This window comes from Eptatretus burgeri, chromosome 2 (assembly GCF_056783735.1).
Source record: "Eptatretus burgeri isolate ZD-2024b chromosome 2, Ebu_testis_v1, whole genome shotgun sequence".
In the NCBI taxonomy this organism is placed as follows: domain Eukaryota; kingdom Metazoa; phylum Chordata; class Myxini; order Myxiniformes; family Myxinidae; genus Eptatretus; species Eptatretus burgeri.
In genome coordinates, this window is record NC_140962.1 from 105,153,840 (window position 1) to 105,180,443 (window position 26,604).

Genomic DNA, 26,604 nt, shown 5'->3' on the forward strand with positions numbered 1-26,604 from the left:
GAGATCGAGAGCGCCGTCACCTTCGTGGCCAGTCTGTTGCGGGCATCGAGTCTTCACGACCCCCAGCTCGACTCCTTCAGCCGCTCCCTTTGCCAGCTGTTGGCGGGTAAGAGTGGGCGTCACCGAGACGGAGTGGGCGGGGTTTCGATTTCATGTGTTGCCAAATACGTCCGAACGATCTTCGGACGTCGGGTGATGTTGATCCCTTCCGACGCAGTTTTGGATTTCTCCTGTAAATCTGGCAATTGTCTCGAGCAGGCAGTTCCTTCTCATTTATTTATTTTCCTCGCACGAAATGCTTGCGCAAACCTCAACGACTGAGTAATCGAGAGGGAGGGCGAGAGAGAGAGAGGGACCTTTGTTTATGGCTCGCCAGATGGGGGCGGCTTTTCCGGTGGTGGGGGAGAAAAGTGCGCATAACAAAGGAAACTCTGGTGGTTAAAAAGCACAAGTTCTCACGCATGGCTAAGTTGCCATCAAACTTGCCAGGATTGCGCAGTTGGAAGTTGTAACCGAATTGTCGAATGTTTCTGTGCTGGTTAGTTGGTGAGTGCTTGGACCGTTTTGAGTTGTGCTCGAAATCCTTAAACCAAAAAAACATTTTTCATGGAGCCTTGTTTTGTGAAAAAGCTGTTCGAATGTTGAACTAAGCTTGTGTATTATCTTTGATACATCGTGGTTGAGTTATAAAACCTATCAACATTGTTTATGGATGGGAACAAAAAACCAAACTATCCTCCATTTTGTGTGTAATTTGTGGATTGCCCTTGAGAGTGTATCAACTTGTATTTGTTAATGTTGGGGGAATTGGGATGGAACATTAACATTTGACTTGAACTTTTGATCATTAAAGCCTTTTATTACCTTGAGCTTTCTCTTCCCAATTTGGTTAATTTTTTTTTTTGGTCATGTGATTGCATAAAATTGCTGCACTGACCTAATTGTTGCCCAACCGAGCAAACAGGTGTCACACGATTCTTGGGTCATTGTGCCATAGCTGCAATTTCATTGGATGCACTTTTTTTTTCTTAATCTAGACTTTCTTTCCCTTGTTTTCAGAACGCTACCAGCAGCATTGGTTTCCGGACAAGCCTTGCAAAGGCTCAGCATATCGATGCATCAGGATAAACCACAAGATGGATCCCCTGCTCGGGCAGGCCGCCATCTGCATCGGGCTCAGCACTGAGCAGCTGTTCCGTCTCCTGCCCAGAGAGCTCACACTGTGGATCGACCCATTTGAGGTGTCTTACCGCATCGGCGAGGATGGTTCTATCTGCGTCCTTTATGAAGCCACCCGCGTCACACTGCCACCAACTACCCCAGAACAGTGCAGTTACACTCTGGGGTGCAAGGAAAGTCGTGAATACGTATTGGGTCGCACGAGCCCATCTCGCAGTTATGCTATGATGACTGTTTCTGGATAGATGATTACTTGTATCGTCTGTCACGACTGGAGAGCCAGGTTTAGTGGTCAGGTCATTGTTACTGCAAGGTGTTATTACTGAGCGCAGCATTGCTGGCTGATGTTGTGGTTGGTCTTTAGCTGCGATGATGCTGTGATTATAAATGTAGATAATCTTAGCTTTTTGTTTAAAAAAAAAAAAAAAAAAATTCTCACCTTGTCATGTCTTAAACTGAAGACCAAAGCAATGAAAGTGTTAATTTTTTTTTCTTTTTTTTTTTTGAAAAAGGAACATTACAAGGGGGAATGTATATGGTTCTCATGTTAAAATTGAATTCCGTGCACCTTGCAATATACTGCTGCCTTAATGCCGAGCCTGCAGGCTGCCAGGACAGACAATGGACCTACAACGAGTTTTGATGCATCGTGTCCAAAGTTATAGTTTTAGCTTTTAAACTTTTAACATCTGGTTTTTAGTAAGTGTTTAGGAAGGCACTTTTTTCTGTCTGTCTCTTTCCTTCCTTTCCTTTCCAATTGCAATAGTTTGTAAATCTTGTATATATCTGTACATTTTTGAGAAGAGTTGTACAGATTTCTATTTTGAGATGGAAGGTGTCTCAATTGTTGAGCTGTACTTCTATTGTTGTAATAAACTAGACGTCTGACTTAAATTTTATTCTCGTCCCCCTGATTCTCAAGCTGTACCATCCTGCTGTGGGTGAATGTTTCCATTGCACAAGTGGAGCCATTTTATAGAGGTAGTCTTGTTCCTTTCCACAACTGCTGGCAGATGGCCATTTTGTAATCCTCTCCAAATGGATGCCTTCGTATAATGGCACAAACCGTTACTTTGCTGGTGTTTCTATTTTTTTTTATTGAAAACTTGGAATGGAAGATTTTTTATCCACGTATGCGTCACCTGTGGATACCATAGGACCCGATTAGCCATAAAAATTGGAAAATTTTCTTTCCCTTTAACACTTGTGTCGATAGTGTTTAGCTTGGTCTTGCAACTAATGCCAGCAATAACATTTTGGACCTTTAACCAGATTTACTAAACTAAAGATGGAGCATATCCTGACTACAGTAAAAGTATTCAAGAAGGGTGTAGTGGTTCACTTTGATGCAATGCATGTCTTGAAAGCAAATTGTCCATGTTTTAGTGGATGTGGTGGCAAAATCTGTTGTGTTCCAAAATAGATTTTTTTTTTTTCTTTAACACCTAGTTTCCACGTTTTGGTGAATATGGGTTTTGAAAGTTGACCATGTTTGCTACAGCAGGCTTCGAGTAAACTTAGGCTGATGTCCCTTGATCAAAATGTGCTACTTTAGGGGATATTGCAAAATCTGCCACCCTTGCCAAGAATCGCATCTGGGAGTCGTTTTAAGAGAGGGTTGGATACAGGGGCTCAAACAGTTATTCAGATCGGAATTCAAAGCTTGGCAGCGTTTTAGAAAGGCACCCTTGTGACGCTTTTGCAAAGTTTGCCAAGCAATCGGAGGTGGAGGAGGAGGGGGGTGGTGGGGTGGTGGATGGTGGGGGTTAGCATTATTTGATATCTGTTTCATAATCGATGAAAAAGGGGCCAATTAAAAAGTATGTTGCATGTGCATGAGACGTCAATATGGCAGGTGAACTTGGACAAAAACTGAACACTGGTAGGCCAGCACCCGTGGGAAACCAACAGGCAGATGTGTGACATTTTGAGTTGGATGCTGTGCATAATTTTCAAAAAGGGTACTCACACTTTGGCATATCCAGAAATGATGTAAACAATTTATTTCACATATGCGAATACATGGCCATGCACACGTGAAATCGTTAAATCCTGAATTTGCACACTCCAGGATTAAATAGGAAAAAACCGAATTTACGTGCAACAACCTTCCATGTTTTTTTTCGCCGTGTTTTGCATAAAAGGTCATCAAAAAGACAGGTTGGAGTTTTTTTTTAATTGGACTTCAAATACTGAGCATGACTTTTTCTTCTGCATGGGTTGTAATCAAAACATACCTTTTTCATCATAGATAACGTGTTCAGTTTTCAAATGTACATTAAACTCAGTCTGCTGAGTTCAAATTTTTCCTTTTTCTGTGGATAGGCAATAGATCGCTGGCTTGATCACTTCCAAAAATAACATACACAAGCTCATTTCCTCTGCATGGGTTATAATCAAAAGGTACCTTTCTTTCATGATATAAGGCATGTTGTTCAGTCTTCAAATGTGCAGCTGAGGCCTAGAAGGAACAACAAAAATGTCAGATGTATGATTTTATATTTTTTCAGGTTACATTTGTGGGTGGAGTAAGCCAAGTTCCATCCTCGAGAGGCAGAACTTCAGATTGGTGGATAATATTACTGTGGATGAACAAAAGTGGAGGGGTTGTGGGTGGGAAGAAGTTAAGAAATAGTTGTTGGAAAGGTGAGGAAAAATAAAAGCAGTTTAAGGAGATAGTGTAAAGAAAAGGATAAGGGATGTTGGTGGAAGTTGACATCTACACTGTGTACCTAATATGTAGATCCTGGGAATTAGGAGTGATGTACATGTTTCAGGATCTTGGGGGTCTCAGTAGGTGAACGGTTGCTGGCAAATTAAAATATTTGCAAATTTGCATTCAATACCAGGGCTTCAAGCAATTGGTACCCCCTTCCCCCATCATCTCTGCCAGTGATCTTTTCTATTCCAACCCGATGCAATGCAATGCTCTTGAAGGTTGCTGTCGTCTCCCCACACCTATGTCCAATCTGATTGGTTCATTCCCTCACTTGTCTCCAACTTCGGCCCCACTGTCAGTTCATTGCCTTTTTACTCTCATGTCATCTCGCTTTTGTATACAAAAAAGGAGGAAAGAAGGCAGGGATGAAGGATAGCTATAGAAAGGTGGGCAGAAAGAAAATATTTGGCCAAAGGGATAGGGATGTTTGGAATTCTGATTTTCCAGACATAATATGGAAGTACTCTGATGTGACATCAAGGGTTAGGAAAGTGCTTTTTGATAAGTTAACTGTCGATGGAAGACAATAATCTGAAGCATTAGTCCATCAGATGACGAGTTCCATTTATCCAGATTGCCAGTATCATTTGAAATGTGAGGGTGAAGTTTTCTCTGACCATCACAGGGGTTCGCCAGAAGGTGCAGCAAGGAATGGACAATATGATGGAGTTTTAAGTCATATTTAGCATAGTGTGCACATTTCTTACGTTAGCCTGAAGACATGTAAGTAATCCTGCTGTTCCAGCAATAATAACCACTCGCTCAGCATCCTTGTGAATGGTTAATCCACTCATGCTCATGATGCGTCATGTATGGAGGTCCGTATTCTTGACGGACCTTTGGGGCATTCGCAACAGATCGAGAAACGTTTCAGGGTTCTAACCATCCTGGACAGATCACCACTGTCACTGGATACGCGACTGAAGGTGATTTGGGCAGGAATTTGAGATTTGTTCAGGGCGCCGACGATAACTCACCAACTCTTCATGAAGGACACCGTGGGGTCTTTGACGTCCATTAACAACCATTAATGGCAGACTGATCCTCCAGGTTAACATCCAAACGATGGAAGGCACACACTTTGATGCCTCGCTCTGCCTGCAAAAACACCACGATGACAATTTATGGCTGGGCCGAGATTTGAATCCAGGCTTGACAGGTCAGAGGTGAGTGTGCATACCTCTAGGCTATCCTGCCATGAGCCTGCATGATACAATATATCAGGGTGAGAAAACTTTCTTTGTTAGCTTCTCTTTCTGCATGTTGTTTACCTCCTCTGTTGTACAACTTGGGCTTACAGGATGGCTTAGAGGTATGCATACTGGCCTCCAATATGTCTAGCATGGGTTCGAATCCCGACCCAGCTATAAACTGTCATCCCAGTGTTTCACAGGCAGAATCATCCATCAATGTGTGTGCCGTCCCTCAGATGGGCGTTAAGCAGGCTTTCCATTTGCCAGCTTTAGTTTGTGGATGTTATAGATCCCATGGTGTCCTTCATGAAGAATAGACGGCTATCACCAGGACCATGGCCATATTACAAATCCCTGCCCCCATCTACTTAGTCGAATGTCAGGCCAGACCAGCCGATTCGTGAAAGACTTGTGTCAAGCTTCCCCAGACCAACCCCACAAGTGGGAATAATAGCCGCCATGAAAGAAGAAGTTATTTAACTTCTCATCTCTATTTCTACTTTCATTCCAACCTTTGTTTCAATCTACCTTTGCCAAGGGTTTTTGTGTTTTTAGCATCATTTTATTCATAGTGCCCCTTGGCTTTTTTTTTTTCCAATAAATTGTTTCTTAATAAAACTGTTTTTTTTTTTTTTTGCTTATCTGTCCATCTAACTTGCAAAAGGTGTGGGTTTGGGAAATGCTGCCGAAGAAGCAGCTTTGGTGAGTCATTGCAGTGCATCTGGTAAGTATTACACACTGCCCGTGGCACATCGATGTTGAAGAAGGTGGATGCTGCGGTTAGTGTGTAAGGTGCAAATCAAGAGAACAGCTAGATTTTGGATTTTGTCAAGATATGCAGGCAAGTACAGAGTATCCCAACACACACCTAACATGTGCCTTCTAGACGATGTTGAAGTTCTGATCAGAACCTATTGGCAAAACTCATGGCAAAAGACTCAGTCTCTGACCTGTTTTAGTAGCAACAGCATTTATGTAACGGTTCCAGTTGAGCTTCTGGTAAACCGTAACCCTCAGAATATTAACAGTGGGGGACTCAGCATTAGGAATGCCATTAAAAATCATGGGGAAGTGGTTAGGCTCTCACTTGTCATAGAGATGGTCATTGCCTGGCACATGGGTGGTGCAAATGCTGCCAATTACAAGCCCAAGCCTGGATATTGTCCGGGTCTTGCTGCATGCAGGCACAAACTACTCCATTATCTGGGGTGTTATGAATGGAGCTGAACACTGTGCAATCATCAGGGAACATCCACGAATCTGACCCCATGATGGAGGGAAAGGTCATCGATAAAGCTACTGAAGATAGTTGGGCCGAGGACAATACATTCCGCATATACCAGAAGCACCGTGCTGATATCATTGTCCTTATTAGAGATGAAGGCCTTATAAATGTGAAACTCTTGACAACCACCACAAATCAAAGAACTTGGACAGAACAGGAAAAGGTTCTTGAAATCATGGACAGGACAGAATCGAATGTGGAGTAAACAGAACAAGTCCGCATTGTGTTAACGAGTCACGAGGACAACAGTTTGAGCATTGTTTGTTAATTATGGTGGCAGAGAGGGGTGAGAGACAGAGTGATAGCACTGTGGAGAGAAAAAAAGAAAGAAAAAAAAGAAGAGGATAATTTATGGTACAGAAAGAAAAGACAATGGTTGATGAAGAATAAAGACAAAAGAGCTTCTCAAAGGGAGGAAAAAGAAAAGAACAGGTGGAGAAAGAAGGGAAAAAACAGCTTATGAGGAGCAAAGATCGAGGGGGGAGGGGGTAGAGTAGTTTGTGGGGAGAGGAAAAAAATCACTGATGAAGAGTAAAAAAAGGACGTCACATGGACAAAGAAGAAGGGACAATAGCTGATGGGAAAATGAATAAAGAACCATTCATAAAGAATGAGTAAAGGGCAACAAGTTGTGGAGAATGAAGAGAGGAGGTGACAACAGCTTGTGGAGGTGAGAAGTCAAAAGGAAAGGTGTAAATTATTAAACTCTATATTAAATAAACACTAGATCGTGTGGATAAACATGATAAATATTCGAGGTTGGTGTGTTGGTGTTCCCATCTGAACTCCTGGCTCTTGATGCAGTTAACCAAGGTTCAAATCCCATATGTCAATGTTAGGTATTTGTCCATTGCCTTTGAAATTCAAATAAAAGTGGACACATTTCTATGAAGGTCTTTGTCCTGCATGTGACATATACACGTGCTGTTGCATGAGCCTCCAATTACTGTAAACAAATTTAAAAAATAACACCCATATCTGTGAGTAAGCGGTTAAGTTTGGCGTTTTTACAACAGGCAATAGGTAAAGCCGAGAAACAAATAGGAACCCCTTACGAATTACAGGGTGTTTCAAAAAGATTGATACAACTTTGACTTCCTCACATGTCTTTGTTTTTTCACCTGTACCATTTACCTTTTCGGAGTTTGGAGGAGTTGTCCTGGTATTTGTTCCCTGGGATTTCTAGCTTCTTAGGTCAACTATGCAATTGACAGTGAAGCAGAAGACAAAAGGTGCGGATCTGTGGTATGAGACCCGCCGGAGGTTCTACCGGGAATGCGACCTCAGATCACGTGATGGACCCACAAATTGTGCCATTCAACGTATTGTGAAACATTTTGAGCACAAGGGTACAGTGCACAACCAGAGCAAGGACAACAGTGGCAGGCGCAACCTTATCAACCAACCAAACTGGATCAACTTGGTCAATCAAACAAACTGGATCAACCTGATCTTGTTCAGTGATGAAGCCCATTTCCACTTGAACGGTGCCATCAACAACTACAACAACATTTTCTGGGGGAGAGAACCACCTGAGATCACTGTGGTATCCGAAATGGTCTAAGGTCACATGCTTCTGCATCTTCAATGCCAGATGGAAAGTCGAGGGCCTTACTGGTTTGAGAATGACAACAGCAGGACGGTGATGATCAACAGTGAGCGCTACTGGGCCGGGCTCCAGAAGTTCCATAATGATCCAGCCAAAAAGGTCACTCCAAACTAGCTCAGCATGACCTGCTTATACAGGATGGTGCACCCCCGCATACAACTGATGACACCATCACTTTCCTGTGGCAGCTCTTCAGAAACCACCTCGTTGCCCTGGGTACCGCTCATGACTGGGCACCCCATAGCCCAGACTTGAACCCCCTGGACTACTGGTTCTGGGGGGCAGCCAAGGGCTCCGTCTACGCCAACCACCCTGCCACACTGGATGATCTGAAGCAGGAGGTGTCAGACTACCTCCAGGCAGTGTCACATGAGACCTGTAGGAAAGTTGTACAGAACTTTGGATTCAGGATCTATGCCTGTCTGTACCACGGAGGGGCACACATCGAGAACGTCAATTACAAGGATTTTGCATAAATACCAATTTCAGATCATGGGCTCTCACTAACTCTTGCAGTGATTTAATGCAATAGCAATCAGTGATAGAAATACCATGTCACAAGCTTTCAAGAAATGTTTGGTTCATGTTCCTGAGGTTTCTGTTTATTTCTCAATAACATTAAAAGTTGCATCACTCTTTTTGAAACACCCTGTACAATTTAGAATTACCCTTTAGAACCCTTTCGAATTACCCTTGATAACCCATTAGAATTACCCTTTAAAATTACTCTTTATAACTCATCTGTATTACCATTTAGAACCCATTAGAATTACTCTTTTGAACCCATTAGAATTACCCTTTAGAACCTATGAGAAGAACCCTTTAGAACCCATTAGAATTACCCTTTAGAACCCTCTAGAATTATACTTTGGAGCCCTCTCAAAGTACACTTTAGAACCCATTAGAATTACCCTATAGAACCCTCTAGAATTACACTTTAGAACTGTTTAGAATTACACTTTCGAATCCCTTAGGATTACACTTTGGAATTCTTAAGGATTACACTTTGGAATCCTTTAGGATTACACTTTAGAATTCTTAAGGATTACACTTTAGAATCCTTTAGGATTACACTTTAGAATCCTTTAGGATTACACTTTAGAATCCTTTAGGATTACACTTTGGAATTCTTAAGGATTACACTTTAGAATCCTTTAGTATTGCACTTTAGAATTCTTAAGGATTACACTTTAGAATCCTTTAGGATTACACTTTATAACTCATTAGAACCCTTTAGAATTAACCTTTAAAACACTCCAGAATTACCTTTTAGAACCCTTGAGAATTACACGAAAGAGTTACCCTTTGGAATTAAGATTTAGAATGCTTTAGAACCCATTAGAATTACCCTGTAAAACCCTCTAGAATTACACTTTCGAATCCTTTAGGATTACACTTTAGAATTCTTAAGGATTACACTTTAAAACACTCCAGAATTACCTTTTAGAACCCTCGAGAATTACACGAAAGAGTTACCCTTTAGAACGCTTTAGAACCCATTACAATGAACCTTGAGAACAATTTAGACTTACCCTTTAGAACCCTAAAATAATTACTTTAGAACCCTCGAGAATTTCCCTTTAGAATTAAATATGGTTGGTTATCAAGATTATTCTTTTTCATTTGTGGAGGATGGAATGGACTGACGGATGGAAGGAAGGACATACCAAATATTGAAGCGGTGACATCGCTTAAAAAGAAAAGCTTTTTATCTTCAGTAAAAAGAAAAAAGGTTTCGTATCAAGTCATGACAGAAACCTTGGATTTTGGTGGGTGAGGTTTGGGGTAATGATAAGTAATACTTTCTTTATGGATAGCGATTAAATATTCCTGATTCTGTGAACAATTTATTTAATCAGTGTGATAATCGTTTGTACTGGCAGGATAGTCTCGAGGTCACACACTCTTCTGAGCTATTTAGTCTGGGTTGGAATCTCGACTCTCTGGTTACAGCTATAAACTGTCAGCCTGATGTTTCCCATGTAGGATGATGTATGTATGTGCTGTCCATTGGAAGGATAACAGGTCGGACCCATCTGCTCATTATTCATGAACGTTATCAGTTCGGTAATCTTACCCAGAATGGAAAGCTGAAAGGTTTGTGTGTGCCACTTGTAAGCTACCTTCTCATTCCTGTGAAAAAGTTTCAGTATTACGAATATTGTTACTGATCTGCTCTAGTGGATAAAATGCGACGTAGTTTAGAATAGTTATTTCATAGTGCATGTTTAAATATATGTTATGCAATTCCTTTGAGAGATAGTGTCGAGCATGTGCTTAGAGAGTCATCATATCCCCTGCCCCAGTGTGTGTGTGTGTGTGTGTGTGTGTGTGTGTGTGTGTGTGTGTGTGTGTGTGTGTGTGTGTGTGTGTGTGTGTGTGTGTGTGTGTGTGTGTCTAAGCCCTGCCTTTCCCCCTTCCCTACATTATTGGACTTTCCTCAATGTACATCTGTCTTTATGTACTTTTCCATTCTGAGCAGCTTGCAGCAATGGCTCACAATGTGGCATAACTGGGTCATGATGTGCTTGGGACGTGAACGTATATGTACTGTACATCTCGCATGCTCAAGGCAAACGGACTGTCCAGGTATGGAATTTTCCCTGCTTGCCCGTCCATCACCACAGCACATCAATCATCACCAGATTGGTGGAGTCAGACAATGGGGCAGGCAGTTTGATACGGGACATTATAAAAGAAATATACACCGTGTTGGTGTGGTTGCTCTTGCTTATGGGTGTCTGCTGCTCATGGCTGGTTGCTCATCCCTGCTACTTCCCGGTACCTGCCCGCTTTGAGGTGCTTCCCCAACTTGCTGTTCCTGTACATCGTGCTGCGTGGAAAACGTAGTTGGACCGGCATGCAACGCACTGCAGGGACAGCGCAGCACCGACCTGATGCACACCCGGAGGAAAGACCCACACTGCGTGCGCAGGCATCATGCATGGAGCAGGTTTCTCCTTCTCCACGTCTCATCTTCTTTTCTCTGTCCTGCGTGTTCCAAGTGAGTGGATAAGGCCATAATTGGTTAAGTCACTAAGATCCCGAGGGCTCGATGGGTTTATTTATTATTTATTCATTTGTTACAGCCATGCACTTCTTCCACCACCCTCACCCTCGCTCCCTCCACCACACCCCACTTTTTGTTGTAATAAATCCCCGTTTGATGAACTCTTGTGCGGTCATCAGGAGCAGTCTCCATAGCATGTAGTGAATTGCCAAATTATTAACCTGTTAGACGGGCAGATTGGGTTCACACAAAAATGTTTTAAACGTGTTTCGCTGACAGGCTCGCTCGGCCAATCTGGTCAGGCAGATTCACCGCGGTCGCGTCCTCCTTTTTCGTGCCCAAATTAACAGGTGACAAGGGGACCTTTTCGACCCTTACTCGCTGGGGGCGTGACAGTCTTCATCGCAACCGTCACAACGTCTTTGCATCGCGCGTATTATAATAGCTGATGATATTACAAATATACTTGCATCATGTATTAAAATAGTTGAAGATTAATATTTAAAAGTGATGGAAAAACGAGTGTAAAGCTGCATCAGCCAAGTTCATTGAACACAAACAAAGTAGAATACAAATAGCAGATTCAATTTCACCCAGTCACAATGAAACATACTTATTTTTAAATCATTTTAAGACATTTATTTACAAGTAAACACAGACAAGGAAGAAGACCATGGCTTTGTCCTATCCACAACACAATGACCAAATCTATCAATCCATTTCACCACTATATGCTTAAGTCCTGTTTCATAATTAATTCAATGCAAATGAACACATATATCCTCTTTTGTCCACCCCCCACCCCGATAAGGTCAAATACGGGGAATATTAAAATGATCTCCGTCTGACCGACCAATCATCTGGACATGTCCTTTTGTGTTCACGACATTTCAAATACAGTTGAACATTTCGTTTTCATATTGCAGATATCTATTCCTCATGACATTACCTCCACCTGATTAGATCACAGCTGTGATTGGCTGAATTATGTTGCCATGACAACCATTTTGGTAACTTGCTTTGTGTATGTGATATTTTAAAAACCGTCAAATATTTAGCTTTCATATTACAGAAATATATTCCTCATACCACCAAAAAAGGTGTGCGACCTTGAGTATCAACTCCTTGTTTGAGAGCTTAATTAACTTGAGTATACCATTGAGTCTGTAAGCAGGGAATTTAACCAGGGTACTAGACTGGTGGCAAAATTTTGTATTTCCACTTTAAGGAAGACGAAATGTTAACAAGATTCATCCAGCCAGGAAATATGACCCATGCTGAACACATTCCAGGTGTATGATACTTGATTTAACTCCTTGTTGGGTAATTATAGCAAACAGCAAAATAGTGGCTGGGCAGCAAAGGCTCCATTTGGTGAAAACGTAATATCTCAAAATAGTCACATGACTGCGGTCCAGGATCTAATAAAAAGACTTATAGGAAGACCTTGAAGTGGACGTCATTGATTAACTTGTCAACTTTGTTTAAAGTGTATAATCCACAGAAAAAGTCAACATTTTGTGTAATTGTTTCATAAAGGCCAACAAATCCAAGATCATCAAACAAAACGGAACATTTCTGGAATATTTTCCAAGCCAATTTTCTGCCAAGACTACAAAATTGTAACTTTTGTTTTTCATGAAATCGGCCAAAACAAAGCATAAAGCCACTCGAGATAAGAGGGTACAGGAAAGTTAGATAAAGTTAAAGCAAAACAAATAAAATTAAAATAAAAATAAAAAGAGGAAAAGAATAAGAAAACATCCAAGACACAACCAGAGAAGTATCGGAAAAAAATCACAAAAGAGGTGGTGGCAATGTCCAGTCTCACCAAGATGAGCAACCACCTTTAAATACAAGACAATTAAGAGAAAAATAGACAGTTCAATGACAAAAGTTTGGAAAAATAGGATGAAACTTCTAAAATGCAGGAAGTAGGAATTCATAGTCCTCTTGAAACTGCAGGGATCATAGGATGATGGGAAGCACGTTACATAAGGTGAATTCCAAAGCAAGACAGGATGAGGGCAAAAAAACTATTTGCATAGCATTTCGTTCTACACTTTGGATCGGGTTAGTGTATGGATGTGCAGAGTTGGCATTCCGAGTCCTGCGTCCAAACACTCTTACAGAAGGAATCAAGTTAGCAAAATCAGCGGAACATTTGCCATGAAAATATCTGTAGAACAAACTAAGAGTGGCAATTGACCTATGGTGAGAGAGTGGTTGAGAATTGAACCCATCTCTGCACCAACCAGGTTAACTATGCATTTCTAGAGCGTATCGATTAAAGATAAGTGGCAGACTGGTGCTCCAGCCCAAATGTGGCAACAGCACCACATGAGGGGACGTATTGTTGTCTTATACAAGTACAGAACAGCACCAGAAGGTAAATACCTCTGTGCTCAATAAAGACAACCAACTCGCTTGAAAACACTCTTAGCAATACCAGAAATGTACTTATCTCAACTAAGATTCGAAGAGATATAAAGATCAAGAAGATGACGTTTGGATGATTCTGGTACGGATGAAGACCCCAAATGCAAAGAAGGGAAAGACCTGTTTCTGGAGCGAGACATGGACAATAATTTTGATTTCTTTGCGTTGAAGGTTACCAGCCAGTCATGCCCCCACTTCAACGCATTCTCGAGGTCGAGATCATTGTACAGTGAATCTCCAACGTCATTACGAGTAGTGTTGAGTGAATCAGCAGATGTACAGTAAAGTGAGAAGTCATCAGCAGATGTGGTTAGCCAGCCGAGACAGAACATTATCAGGAAGATCATTAATATAACCAAGGAACAGAGTGAGACCAAGGAAAGAGCTCATGGAACACCAGACTTGATGAGCTGGGGGTAATCAGCCATTTGAGTATCTGCGTCAGAGTGGTGACACATCCAGGAATGCACTCTTTAGCCAATGCTCTGCCTCAGCAACCCTATGCACCTCATGCGTGAAATGAATGGTTATTTACTAGTATTATTATGAACTAGCAAATACCACCAGTCACTTTGCTGATGGGAACACTGAGATGGGGGGTGGGGGGGAGGGAGGGGAGATGGAGAGCGGTGGGGAGAGAATGAGGAGGTAGGGGGGAAAAGAGAGGGGAGGGGGGGGGGAAGAGAGAGCAGAGGGAGGGGGACAAAGAAGAGGGATGGGAAAGAGAATAGGGAGGGAGAGAGATGTGGGAGGGGAAAAGAGAGAGGAGGGAGGGGGAAAGAGAAGAGAGAGGGAGAAAGATGAGGGAGGGGAGAGAGGATGGAGGGGGGAAGAGAGAGCAGAGGGAGAGGGAAGAGAGAGTCGAGGGAGGAGGACAAAGAAGAGGGAGGGGGAAAGAGAAGAGGGAGAGAGAGAGAAAGAGAGATGCGGGAGGGGAAAAGAGAGAAGAGGGAGGGGGAAAGAGAAGAGGGAGGGAGAAAGATGAGGGAGGTGGAGAGGGTAAGTGAGGAGGGTTCGAGAGTGAGGAAAAGGGGGGGGAGGGAAGGCAGTGAGAGATGAGAGTAAGGGAAGGCAGACGTGTGGTGGCATGTCTATTATGATTCATACTGTCTCATCAAAATGATTCTGCATTGAACAGCAGTGAAGATGGAAACAAAATGTCTGAAAATCCATTTTCTGCTGGTCATACTATAAATACCACCCAGAGACAAAACCGCCCGGACATGTCGGGAGATAAACACAGTCCGGAGACAAACACCGCCCTGATGCATCCGGAGCCAAGTTGTCCGGACATAAACACCTCCCGGACACGTCCGGAGGCAAACTCCCATCAGGCCACGTCCGGAGATAAATACCATCCAGACACACACCCCACCCAGACATAACCACCGTCCAGACACATAATATGGAGATAACCACCGTCCAACATAACGACTATCCGAATATGTCCAGAGATAGACAGACAGAGAGAGAAGGAGAGGGAGAGAGGTGGGGGGTAGAATTATCAGAGAGAATATGTTATGCTTTGTGAACAACACACACACACACACACACACACACACACACACACACACACACACACACACACACACACACACACACACACACACACACACACACACACACACACACACACACACACACACACACACACACACTTGGCAGATATCGGCAATTTGGGGGGAATTGGCAGGTTGGAGTTCATAGTCCGGGAGCCAACCGATCAAAATTAAAAAAAAATTGCCCGGTCTGCTATAAAATTTTTGTGTTGATTTTCATAAAGAGACACCCTTTGAGTATATGAAAACCAATGTTGGCAATGGTGAAACTCTTGCGCAACAACACAGTCAACACTTTTGCGAGCCCCCTCTGATAACAAAATGTTGGCAAAAGCAAAGATGTAGGATGGGGGTAGGGGTAATTCATATTGTCCTAAAATCATAACCACTAAACCTATATACACAAATGACCCCTCATATTAAAGAGGAGTTCATTTCCTATATCACAATTGGTGTAGATTTAACCTACCTACAATTGACAAGGTTATATGTCAAACAACAAAAAATTTATGTAACTCAGAAATGCTTGACTATCAATGGGGTCAGGAACAAGAACATACTTTTACATGCCATGGTTTTAAGGAAGATAAAATTAGAAATGGATTAACACAATATTGTGACATGAAACATCCTCTTCAGAGGAAGAGTCACTCTCTGAAACAACTCCACCACATGAACCTCTCTGACCAAGGCATATGCATGTCACTCAGCAAGGCACAGCAGCCTTTTTGCATGAACATCGTTTCAGACATTTGGATAATTTGCACATGCAAGACACCGTTTTGTCTATGTTTGGCTTGGCTGGCTTAGACATGAGAATTGGGACCAGTTTTCCATTGATAAGGGTTCTGCCAAATGTTGTGGCTGGGGGAAGTGCTCGGTCATTGAGATGTGCACGTCTATACAGAAGCAATTGATACAATGCTCTTAAAACAAGGAAGTAAAACGCATCTTCTGTTGCTGGCAGTGACCTAAGGTCTAATTTTGAAGAGACAAACATATGCTGCCTGAGGGTATCCAAACAGCTGAACCCTTTTTGGCCATGCAGAGCAGTCCAGTATACTCTGGCCTCATCAATGACACATTCTGTTGCTGCCATTTCACTATCTCTTCCAAAATCAACAAGGTGGGGAAGGTTTCCTATCAGTCCCAGAGAAACCTGTGCCGCTCTTCTTTTCACAGGAACACAGGCATCATCCCAACTGACTGGAAGAGGGGCCTTGTTGTCCCTCTCTGGAAAGGGAAGGGTGATCGCCAAGACTGCAACAACTACCGAGGGGTGACGCTGCTCTCAGTGCCGGGCAAGGTCTTTGCTCGGATAATTCTTGATAGGGTTCGCCACCATCTGCTTGAGCACCAGTGTCCAGAGCAGTCAGGCTTTACACCAAAGAGGTCAACGATTGACCGTATCCTTGCACTTCGTGTCCTCACCGAACGCAGACGAGAGTTTCGGCAGGGGCTGCTTGCAGCCTATGTTGATCTCTGTAAAGCGTTCGATTCAGTGAATCGGGATGTCCTCTGGAGGATTCTTGGTCTTCGTGGGGTGCCACCTAAACTGATCGATCTGATGTCTGAACTCTACTTTGGTACTGAGAGTGCTGTGAAGTGTGGTGGTACCATCTCTGACTTATTTCCAGTTGTTACTGGAGTTCGTCAGGGATGTGTACTTGCCCCCACACTTTTCAGCACTTGTATGGACTGGATTTTAGGGAGGATGTCGGAGAGATCAAGTTGCGGTGCATCGTTTGGCAATGTCAAGATCTCGGACCTTGATTTTGCAGATGATGCAGTCATCTTTGCGGAGACTTTAGACATCCTCTTGGGGGCCCTCGAGGTGCTGAATGAGGAGTCGGAGCCGTTGGGATTACGGATTTCTTGGGTCAAAACTAAGATCCAGGCTTTCGGTGACATCTTGGATGCTGCTGTCCTGTCTGTGTCTGTTTGTGGTGAGGATGTTGAGGTCGTGGATAGATTCACTTACCTTGGCAGTGATATTCATGTCTCCGCAGGTTGTGAGCCGGAGGTCAATAGACGTCTGGGTCGGGCCTGGGGAGTCATGGATTCACTGGATCATGGGGTGTGGCGCTGCCGGTACCTGTGTGGGAGGACGAAAGTCCGAGTCTTCAGGTCCTTGGTACTTCCAGTCTTGCTCTATGGGTGCGAGACTTGGACTTTGACCAAGGATCTGAGACGGAGACTTAATTCCTTTGGTACCAGGTCTCTTCGAAGAATCCTTGGCTATCGCTGGTCGGATTTTGTGTCCAACGAGCGGTTGCTGAGAGAGACTCGGATGAGATTTGTTACCTGCATAGTCCGTGAGCATCAGCTGCGGCTGTATGGACATGTGGCTCGTTTTCCTGACGCTGATCCTGCTCACCAGATTCTCTCAGCGAGGGAGTCTCATGAGTGGAGGAGGCCAGTGGGCCGACCACGTGCCTCATGGTTGCAGCAGGTTGACCATCATCTCAAGGAGATGGGGATGGGCCTGGCATCTGCCTGGGGGATGGCCAGACGGAGGCCCCTAGAGTACCGGCGGAAAGTGGACGCAGCGACGCGCTGTTCTGGCACATGCTCCCATACCTGACCTGACCTCTTCTTTTCCCCTTCTGAATGGGTAGCTCACTGTGTCACATCCACACAACACATATGTGCACAGAAGTGTAGCTGCGACATCAAGAGGATTTTCTGGTACTTCTTGCTCAACACTTCTACCAGCTCATGAATAGGTAGGTATTGATTCTGCCGTTGTATCCAGAGTTCATGCAATGTGTTAAAGCAGCAGAAGTGATATATACACAGCATAATTATGTCTGTATCTGTTGCATGCACAACAGCTTGATGGTGATCAAGATATTCCACACAATATGCAAGATGAGCAATAATCCTTGTGTCTGCCTCTTCATGTTCTTCACAAGGTAAGTCCAGAACTGAACTTGATGCTGATGTGATGGAAAGAGTGTGACCTTTGTTTTCCATCATACCACCAAGAATGATGGTCACTCTATCCGGAATAGCTTCAGGACTCTCACAAAGGGAAGTGCCAATGAAGTTCTGAAGATTTCCTTTATTTCTTGGATTCTTCATGAGTAAATTCCAGTCCGGAATTTCTAGACTCTTGGATGGTGAGAATTGTCTTGCCTGGTCTGTCTGGTTTCTCCTCTGCTGCTCATCACCCTTCAAAGTATGGCTATCATCAAAATCATACTGATCACCAATGATGTTGACACAGTTGCACATTTCAGGTTTCAACTGCAGGAGCTTGCGAAGATACAGCTGGGGAAATTCACCAAATGTTTTTGCACCCATTTTTTGGTATTTATTTACAAATGCCATTGTGTCTACCAGATAAACTGTGTATAGGTCACTCTGTGGTAATGATGGCAGCTGTAAAACAACATCCTGCTCAGCTTCAGCAATTAGCACTGCCACTAAATCAGACTTGTTGCCTTTGCGCATTACAAACCCCTGTGCTAAGCGTGGATCAACCTCAAACAGGGATGATGGATAGTCTGTCCACTCATGGGAAAATGCAATCTGTCTTGTGACTGGGTCGGCATCTCGATAGAAACACAGCACACGTGTAGCTGCAGTCTCATCTTGATAGATCCTGATTAAACTCTGTTTCCTTGATGGGTTTGATTTCTTCTGTGAGGAGAAAGTTACCAGCTTCAGTGGTTCAATCTTAATAGAGACCACCTCTTCTGCTTTCATAATGGCTTCCATGCCCTTAGCTTGAGCATGGACCAAGTCTTTTGAAGCATCCTTCTCACCAGTTGCTCTATTGAGCAGATCCACTTGGTTGTTACACTGGAATGGGTTTATCATCTGCTGGCATATCACTTTCTTGATCTCCTCAACATACATATGTTCTTCTGTTGCCTGCTTATGTGTTTCTCCATGATGAGTAGATTCCTGTTGGCCTAGAATAGCCATAGACTTTATGTTCTCTGATACAGCTGTGAGAAATGGTGCTGTTTTCACATATTTATCTCGAGCAGCTGGTGCCTGAGATATGCCTTTGAACAGAGATGTCTTCCCTTCATTGTTGTATGTCTGCTCCAGGGCCATGTCACTCCAAACACCATTGAATTTTCCTTTGGAAGAGTGAACTGTGAAGTACCCAACCTGGATCCAGCAAACCTTAACCGAACTGTGTTCAATAGAGTAAGAGGATTTTGGGGGTAGGGGTAACTTTGGTTGACAAAAATGTTAATTTTCTCTTTAAAAATTGATAGAACTCACTCAAATTTGCTGTTTTAATTAGCCATGGATACCATGTTCATATCACATTAAGAGAAATTAGTATTCTAATGCAGCATCTGCCTATGATAAGAAAAGTTCCAAAGGCCATCTTCAAAAAACGTTATTTTTAAGGCATTTTTCACAAAATTATGTACTTTTACGAGGTTTACTTCCACAAAGGCAATTTTTTTTTGTCATTTTACAATGCACTGATTGAATTCTTACATTTAGTTCACATTTATTTTTCATGAATGTGATTTTTTAATTTTTTTAGAAATTTTATTGACAATTGCTGTTTTATCAAATTTTTCAAATCTTCCTCAAACAAAAACGTCCGCCAAAATTTTTCGCAAGAGCTTATGAATTGCCAACATTGGTTTTCATGAACTGCAAACATATATCTAAACATCCTGGGGGTGTAAAATTTTATAGCAGAGGCTGTAAGGTCCAACCCTAAAACAGCCTCGTACACAGGTTGGCTCCCGGACTATCATGCGATAACCGACTACAATACGGACTGTATACAACCCAGAAACCTGGAGTAGCTTTCACCAAAAAACAATGTTACATTTATTGAGACTTTTCAGTGAGATATTCACAAACATCAATCTTGAAAAACAGCTGTGATGGGTGGAAAAAAAAAATTTAGCTTGGTAATTTAGAAAAATATGTTAATATGGCAAAACGGCTCAGAAATCGGGTGTTATCAAATATATTTTGGTTTTGAACTCACAAAGGGAAACCTACAACCTTTGTAAAGCAAATCCGATAACTAGATGCTTTATAAACAGGTGTGAGGCCAAAGGAAAACCTGAAAGAACCTCCATAAGATACGGGATGAAACTTTACCACCACGACACCCGTAACAGGTATGGCATGTCCACACACCCACGAAGAGTCCATACAGATCCAAATCTACCCCTATGTACCTCGTCCATGTGTGCGACATACGTACCTCTACCGTGTAGTAACCGTCGACTGCACATCCTGATCAGGACACGAACTGTCCAGCTCGGTAAGGGGTTTATACACTTAAGCACTCCAACGGAACACCTGGCTTGGCAAGCGATTACCAATTGTCGTCGATACAACTATGCACCCAGAAACCCCCATGCAATATCTGAATTGGACAAATCAACACGTTTTTTAGGAGTCAGAAATGCTGATATTTTCAAAGGTGGAGCTCACATTTTGTAATAATCCTTAGTTTAAGAGATTCTCTCGGTTATTCATATGCACAAATGAAATAAAGCCACGAAAACTGGTGTCTCCAGGTATTTGTAAGCATTGCAATATAGCCAGCGATTCATTGCTATGATGAGCAGGCATTCGATATAATATGAGTAAGGAAAGTGAAAAAAAAAATTGTTGTTAAGAAATCGTTGCGGCCTGTTCCAAGTCAAAGCACGGTTGAGCAGGCCAAAAAACATGGTGGCTTCAGACCGCAGTGAGGTTACATCGGCAATGCCTGAAGACCCCAGAGAGCGAGGTGGCTGAGGACCGTGAAGGATATAATTAAATAAGGCCGTTAATTATCTTCAAAAGGAGTGTTTAAATTAACCCAAACACCCCATTTTGACTAGTGCACTTCCTTTGAGTTCCCTTTGTATGCGTGCAAAGTTTCAAGCTGCAAGGATTTATGGTCTTGTTGTTATGGACACGCACGCACACACGCACGCAAAAAACACACACACACACACACAGCCTTTTATTAGTACTAGTGCGGGCCCGTAGGAGCGGGCCCGTACGTGTGTGCCCCTATGTGCAAAAACAAACAAAAAAAACTTTCAAACCGCGTGCCAGAAATAACAACCACACAGGCTGTTCCTTCGCTCTCGCATGCCCGTACGTGTGTGGTCGTACGAGGAAAAAAAATGGGGGGATGGAGGAGGGATGGAGGGATGGTCCGATGGATCATTGGGGGGGGGGCATACAGGCATTGAAAAATAAATATATATATATATATATATATATATTGTTGTGGGCCGGGGGTCGGGTAAGAAGACCACTAGGGGGGGAAGCGAACTCACACTCCCATCAGACTCCCCGGAATCGCAGGCCATCGGACACGGATAACTCCGTGACGCAGCAGGTCGCTAACCTACCATGAATGCCAATAACTCAACCACATGACTTAGGGTCCTCCGTCTATGGGTTAACCGGGTTACCTAATTAATCACGTGACCTAAAAACCGGGGAACATGCCCCTCGGTACGCCTTGTCCGAACCCGATTACTTTACCGGATCAGATGCAGTAGAGCGACACTGCCAAGGACGTACCGGCTAAAAGCAACAGATTGTTGGGAATAACGTCCCGGCTAGGTTCGGATACGGCCATGCTGGATCAATGAAAGAAAAGACAAAAATGGGCTGGGAACATTTCTACTAATAATTCATTAAGGCCTAAGTCACATTTGCCACGGCGGCTGTGGGGTCTCCAAAATCTGCGGCCACTAGCAATTATATGGCGGCCGCATTATTTCCACGGTCACACAATGGAGCAGTCACATATGTTTTTATTTTTCGGGGAGCCGCACGGCGTATTTATAAATTGTGGAGCCGAAAATGTGGGGGTGCCGTACGGTCTTTGATTTTATGTCGCACGGTGACCTTAGGGAGTTCCTGCGGCGGCCATAGAATTTTCAAGGCAGACGCAAGGTAGCCTCTAGGTGCAAGGTGACTGCAGGGGGGCCCTAAGGCGAACGTGTGGCCAGACGGACGGTAACGAGTGGGTTTTTTTTTACCAGTTCTTTTGTTTCGGCTTGTCAAATTGCTACGGCGAACATAGAAATGAAAAAAGTTATAACTCCGCGCTATAATTCCACGGCGATCCTACGGCCTGTAAAATATAGCCATATGGCGTAGGGCCACCCTGAGGCCACCTCAGAAACTCTGCGGCCACCGCACGTTTCTGTCAATTCAGAGGGCGTACGGCTGCCGTATCCTCGCCGCAGAGCAAATGTGACTTAGGCCTAACAGGCAGGCAAGGAAAGATATGTGGCACAGTGGATGTAGTTTATTGTTGTGTGTAAGCAGGGATAGGAAGAAAAGTGTTGTGCGACAATAATACAAGCAACTCACAACAGCAGACACAGAGCAGAGTTATCCCGATGTAATTCATCTACACTCTAAACTTAAACGAGGACAGGCGCCATGACACCCCCCCCCCCACACACACACACACACACACACACACACACACACACACACACACACACACACACCCCAATGAAGAAGAGTTAATGAGAAGAAAGAGGAGAGGAGATGAGGCTAACGGTCTCTCAATACCTTGTACGACTGACCGATCGTGCCACCCAGCACATTGTTGGGGGATGCTCCGCTGGGCGATACCTCCCTGACAGCTGGCACGTCGTCTCCTGCTTCGAAGCACTTCGTGCAACTAAGCGTTGATCCAGAGAATGGGGCATGCCCATCAGGTGTGAAGGAAGGACTTTGGGCGGAGTCAGAAGCCAGTGGGTGGAGAAAGGCAGAGTCAAAACGAGTGGGCGTTGTGGCGCACAGGATCAGATGGGTGGATGGAGCCAGCAACGAGGCGGTGAAGAAGGGTGGAGTCAGCAGGCGAATGGGCGGATTGTCGATCCCAGGCCAGACAGAGAGCAGGATGAGCCGACAGGAACCAGGAGCGATGAGCAGAGACGGCAAACCACCAGCAGATGGGGAACACACTAACGACACCGCGACCCGTCCCTTTATAGACCCTGTGGTGAGGGGTGGGGCAACGACCCGAAGCGATATGTCGTCACCCGAATCGGGTGCTCTGGTTGGGCCCCGGCCAGCACACGACCCAGTCATGATGGCTGGGAGCGGCTCCACTTTACATCCGGCAAGATGATTCCAAGCTGCGGAACCGTCTCGCTCCAAACACCGTGACACAAATCGCCCTGCACCGAACTTCCCGCCCATGCCCCGGTGACCGGCGGTCAGCGCCGGTCAATGCGCTGCCTGTCCGTAAGCCATACAGCCCAATATGTACAGCATGCTTCTGCCTGGCAGCAGCCTCACCGGGAGGAAAGGCGAGAATACGTCCGCCGTCGCGGGAGACACCCGCGGCCGCGGTGGTCAGCGAAGACAGACGGTAAGATGCTATGGTAAACCAATGCGCAGACCCGAACAAGATGTGCGCCGTCGTGCCCCATTCTGTGTACGATAATAAATTACCCCAAGGCTGCGCGTGGGTCTGTCGCCATTGAGCACGCGGTCATTTATCAAAAGCGGTGGTGTGCGCAGTGCCAGCCCTTATCTGTGTCAGGAATTGAGGGAAAAGATTGGATATAATTATTAGATGTAGGTTTGGGTTAAAAAGAGTATAAATATAATTATTAAATGGAGATTCGGATTGAAAAAGAAGATAGATATAATTGTTAGACTCAGAAATGGGTTGAAAAGGGCACGGTCGCAGTTTTTACAGGTGGCTGTCCGAGTGCAGTGCCTGCTGGCCTTCGCGAGGACCCATTCTCACAGCGAAGGGCACGGTCGCAGTTTTTAGCGGTGGCTGTCCGAGTGCAGTGCCTGTTGGCCTTCGCGAGGACCCATTCTCACAGCGAAGGGCACGGTCGCAGTTTTTAGCGGTGGCTGTCCAAGTGCAGTGCCTGCTGGCCTTCGCGAGGACCCATTCTCACAGCGAAGGGCACGGTCGCAGTTTTTAGCGGTGGCTGTCCGAGTGCAGTGCCTGTTGGCCTTCGCGAGGACCCATTCTCACAGCGAAGGGCACGGTCGCAGTTTTTAGCGGTGGCTGTCCAAGTGCAGTGCCTGCTGGCCTTCGCGAGGACCCATTCTCACAGCGAAGGGCACGGTCGCAGTTTTTAGCGGTGGCTGTCCGAGTGCAGTGCCTGTTGGCCTTCGCGAGGACCCATTCTCACAGCGAAGGGCACGGTCGCAGTTTTTAGCGGTGGCTGTCCAAGTGCAGTGCCTGCTGGCCTTCGCGAGGACCCATTCTCACAGCGAAGGGCACGGTCGCAGTTTTTAGCGGTGGCTGTCCGAGTGCAGTGCCTGCTGGCTTTCACGAGGACCCACTCTCACAGCGAAGGGCATGGCCGTAGTTTTTAGAGGTGGCGGTCCGAGTGCAGTGCCTGCTGGCCTTCGCGAGAACCCATTCTCACAGCGAAGGGCATGGCCGCAGTTTTTAGAGGTGGCGGTCCAAGTGCAGTGCCTGCTTGAATTTATCTCAGAAATAAGAGAAAAAGAATAGGAATGAAGTCAGAGATATCATCAGACCAAACTATGAGATTCACACAACACACTTGTCCCATTTGTCCCATTAGACAAGAAGGAAAGGACTATCTTCTTCTTCTTCTTTCGGTTGCTCCCGTTCGGGGTCGCCACAGCGGATCATCCGTATGATCCGCATAGTGATTTGGCACATGTTTTATGCCGGATGCCCTTCCTGACGCAACCCTGGTCGCCTCTTACAACACAGGGATATGGTACACCTATTTTAACTGGGGTATACACCGGCCCAGTACACTGGTACTCATTTCACTGACCTCGGATGGATGACAGGCTGAGTCAACCCCCTGGTGTATTAATTCAGTGGCCCAACGGGGCTTGAACTCAGGACCTTTTGGATCCCAAGCCGCTGCCCTAACCACTGCGCCAACACCAGGCTAAGGAAAGGACTATGTGTACGTATATTATAATATAGGTGGGATTTAGGTGGGAAAACCACATTCCAGCTGGTCCAAGAAAAGGGGGACCATCAAAGTGACAAGTACCAGGGGAGGGGAGGGTGTAGTCTTCTCACCCATCAAACGGATCTGCAGAAAGGGCGCAGAGCGTCAATGGTTAGAGGTGGGGGCCAGAATCTATTAAACCTCGTGCAGCAAGGGAGAATTGAGAGATGCCCAGGCTCACCTTCTGAAAGAGCTGCTTCGGACTGCTGGGCTGTACGCCAGTCACACTCCCACCCAGCCTGTCATGCCTCTCCACTACATCACAAGCATCTCTGGTGCAAACCACAACTGCAAGAGGGCCAATTCACTGGTGCCAACGGATCGGTTCCTGCTTGTGTCATCAAGGTCCAGCGGTGTCCCGCCATGCACCATCGGGGTATTTTCTGTCTTGTGAATCCCTTTGGTCTATCTATTGTGGCATGAATGTGGGCCCGATAAATTAGAATAATGAAGGTTCTGGATCGTTTGTTGGTTTTGTAGGCACGAGTATGGGTTGTTGAGTAAAAGGGTTTTATTTATTCTTAATTGTTGTTTGCTTCCTTGCATTTCCTTCTGCCATGTACCATTATCAATTATACCTGGTTTTGCGGTGAATTTGAATCGCAGTGATCTTCATTGCAATTTGGGTGAGTCCATTTAAAGGCTAATTTGGAATGGCAACCAACGTCCAGTATCCATATCCAGACCATGCCGTACACATCACTGGCACGCTCGGCCATTAATTAGATATGATGCACGCAGCATACAGAGAGAGCGCAACACATCGGCTGGCTTGACTGGCCCACTGGTACGGTATTGGAGTGGAAAGACCCAAAATCCAACCCAGGACAGTCGAAGCAGCTGGCCGTTGTGGCTAAAGTTGACGCGGCCCTCCGGGATTCGTACCAGATCACTGGCAGGACCCGTGCGGCTAAAACAATACTTTTGGTGATTTATCAAAAAAATAAGTGAGAAAAGCAACTTTACAAAACCATTTTGTCTATCCTGAAATCAGGAACAATTTATCACTTTAAAATATATTATATAATTTCACAATGGCAAAGGGGCTGTGCATGCCACATTTTTGCCTCAAGCTTAAATACTGTATTGTATTACGTTTTCGCTAAATCGAGCCTCTGTGGCCATGGCTGCCATTTTGCTACAATAACCCAACAAGGGATTAGATTAAGTGCCATCTACCTGGAATGTGTTCAGTGTAGGTCATATTTGCTTGCTGAAATGGGTGACACTTTTTCATCCTCTCTCCTTCAGATTTGGCCTCGAGTCTATATTGGTACATTTGTCTAACAGGATTGTGCAGAGGTTGCTGCTGCAAGAAAAACTTGCCTTTGAGATATCTGTCATCTGCGTTTGATTCCTGACTGGACTATAAACTGTCAAATTGGTGTTTCGCTGGCAGGGTGTTGCATCACAAAATGTTCCGTCCCACGGATGGACGTGAAGCTAGGTGTCCGGTGTGCTTTAATTAGTCAGTGGACATTAAAGATCCCACAGTCTCCTTTTATTAAGAATCGATGAGTTATCACTGTGGCATCCTGAATAAATTCCAAATTCCTACCATGAAAATCACCAACCACACTTGTCAAGGTTGCAAAGTTGGCAAACAAAACCCCACAACATCAGATGAGGGAGTCTATTATCCTACAGAGCACTGAATTTGGCTGGGATAATAATGATGA

The 26,604-nt window shown here is 44.5% G+C and overlaps 2 protein-coding genes across 4 annotated transcripts in view; one reads left to right on the top strand and one right to left on the bottom strand.

The window, feature by feature from the left end:
• LOC147032730 (protein BTG1-like) overlaps nucleotides 1-2,073 on the top strand; it is a 2,403-nt gene extending 330 nt beyond the window's left edge. Inside the window, exons 1-2 of the mRNA XM_085870588.1 lie at nucleotides 1-106; nucleotides 1,060-2,073. The exon at nucleotides 1-106 is cut by the window's left edge and continues 330 nt beyond it. Coding sequence (XP_085726714.1) covers nucleotides 1-106; nucleotides 1,060-1,424 — 471 coding nt within the window. The 3' untranslated portion in view covers nucleotides 1,425-2,073. The remainder of the gene's footprint in view (nucleotides 107-1,059) is intronic.
• Nucleotides 2,074-3,586: 1,513 nt separating this feature from the next.
• LOC147032731 (carboxypeptidase M-like) overlaps nucleotides 3,587-26,604 on the bottom strand; it is a 174,473-nt gene continuing 151,455 nt past the window's right edge. Inside the window, exons 12-13 of one of the 3 annotated variants that reach the window (XM_085870578.1) lie at nucleotides 10,694-10,976; nucleotides 3,587-3,640 (exon numbers count right to left, since the gene is read on the bottom strand). The gene's annotated coding sequence lies outside the window, so the exon portion shown is untranslated. The remainder of the gene's footprint in view (nucleotides 3,641-10,693; nucleotides 10,977-26,604) is intronic. The other 2 variants (XM_085870579.1, XM_085870580.1) reach the window with 2 other exon arrangements.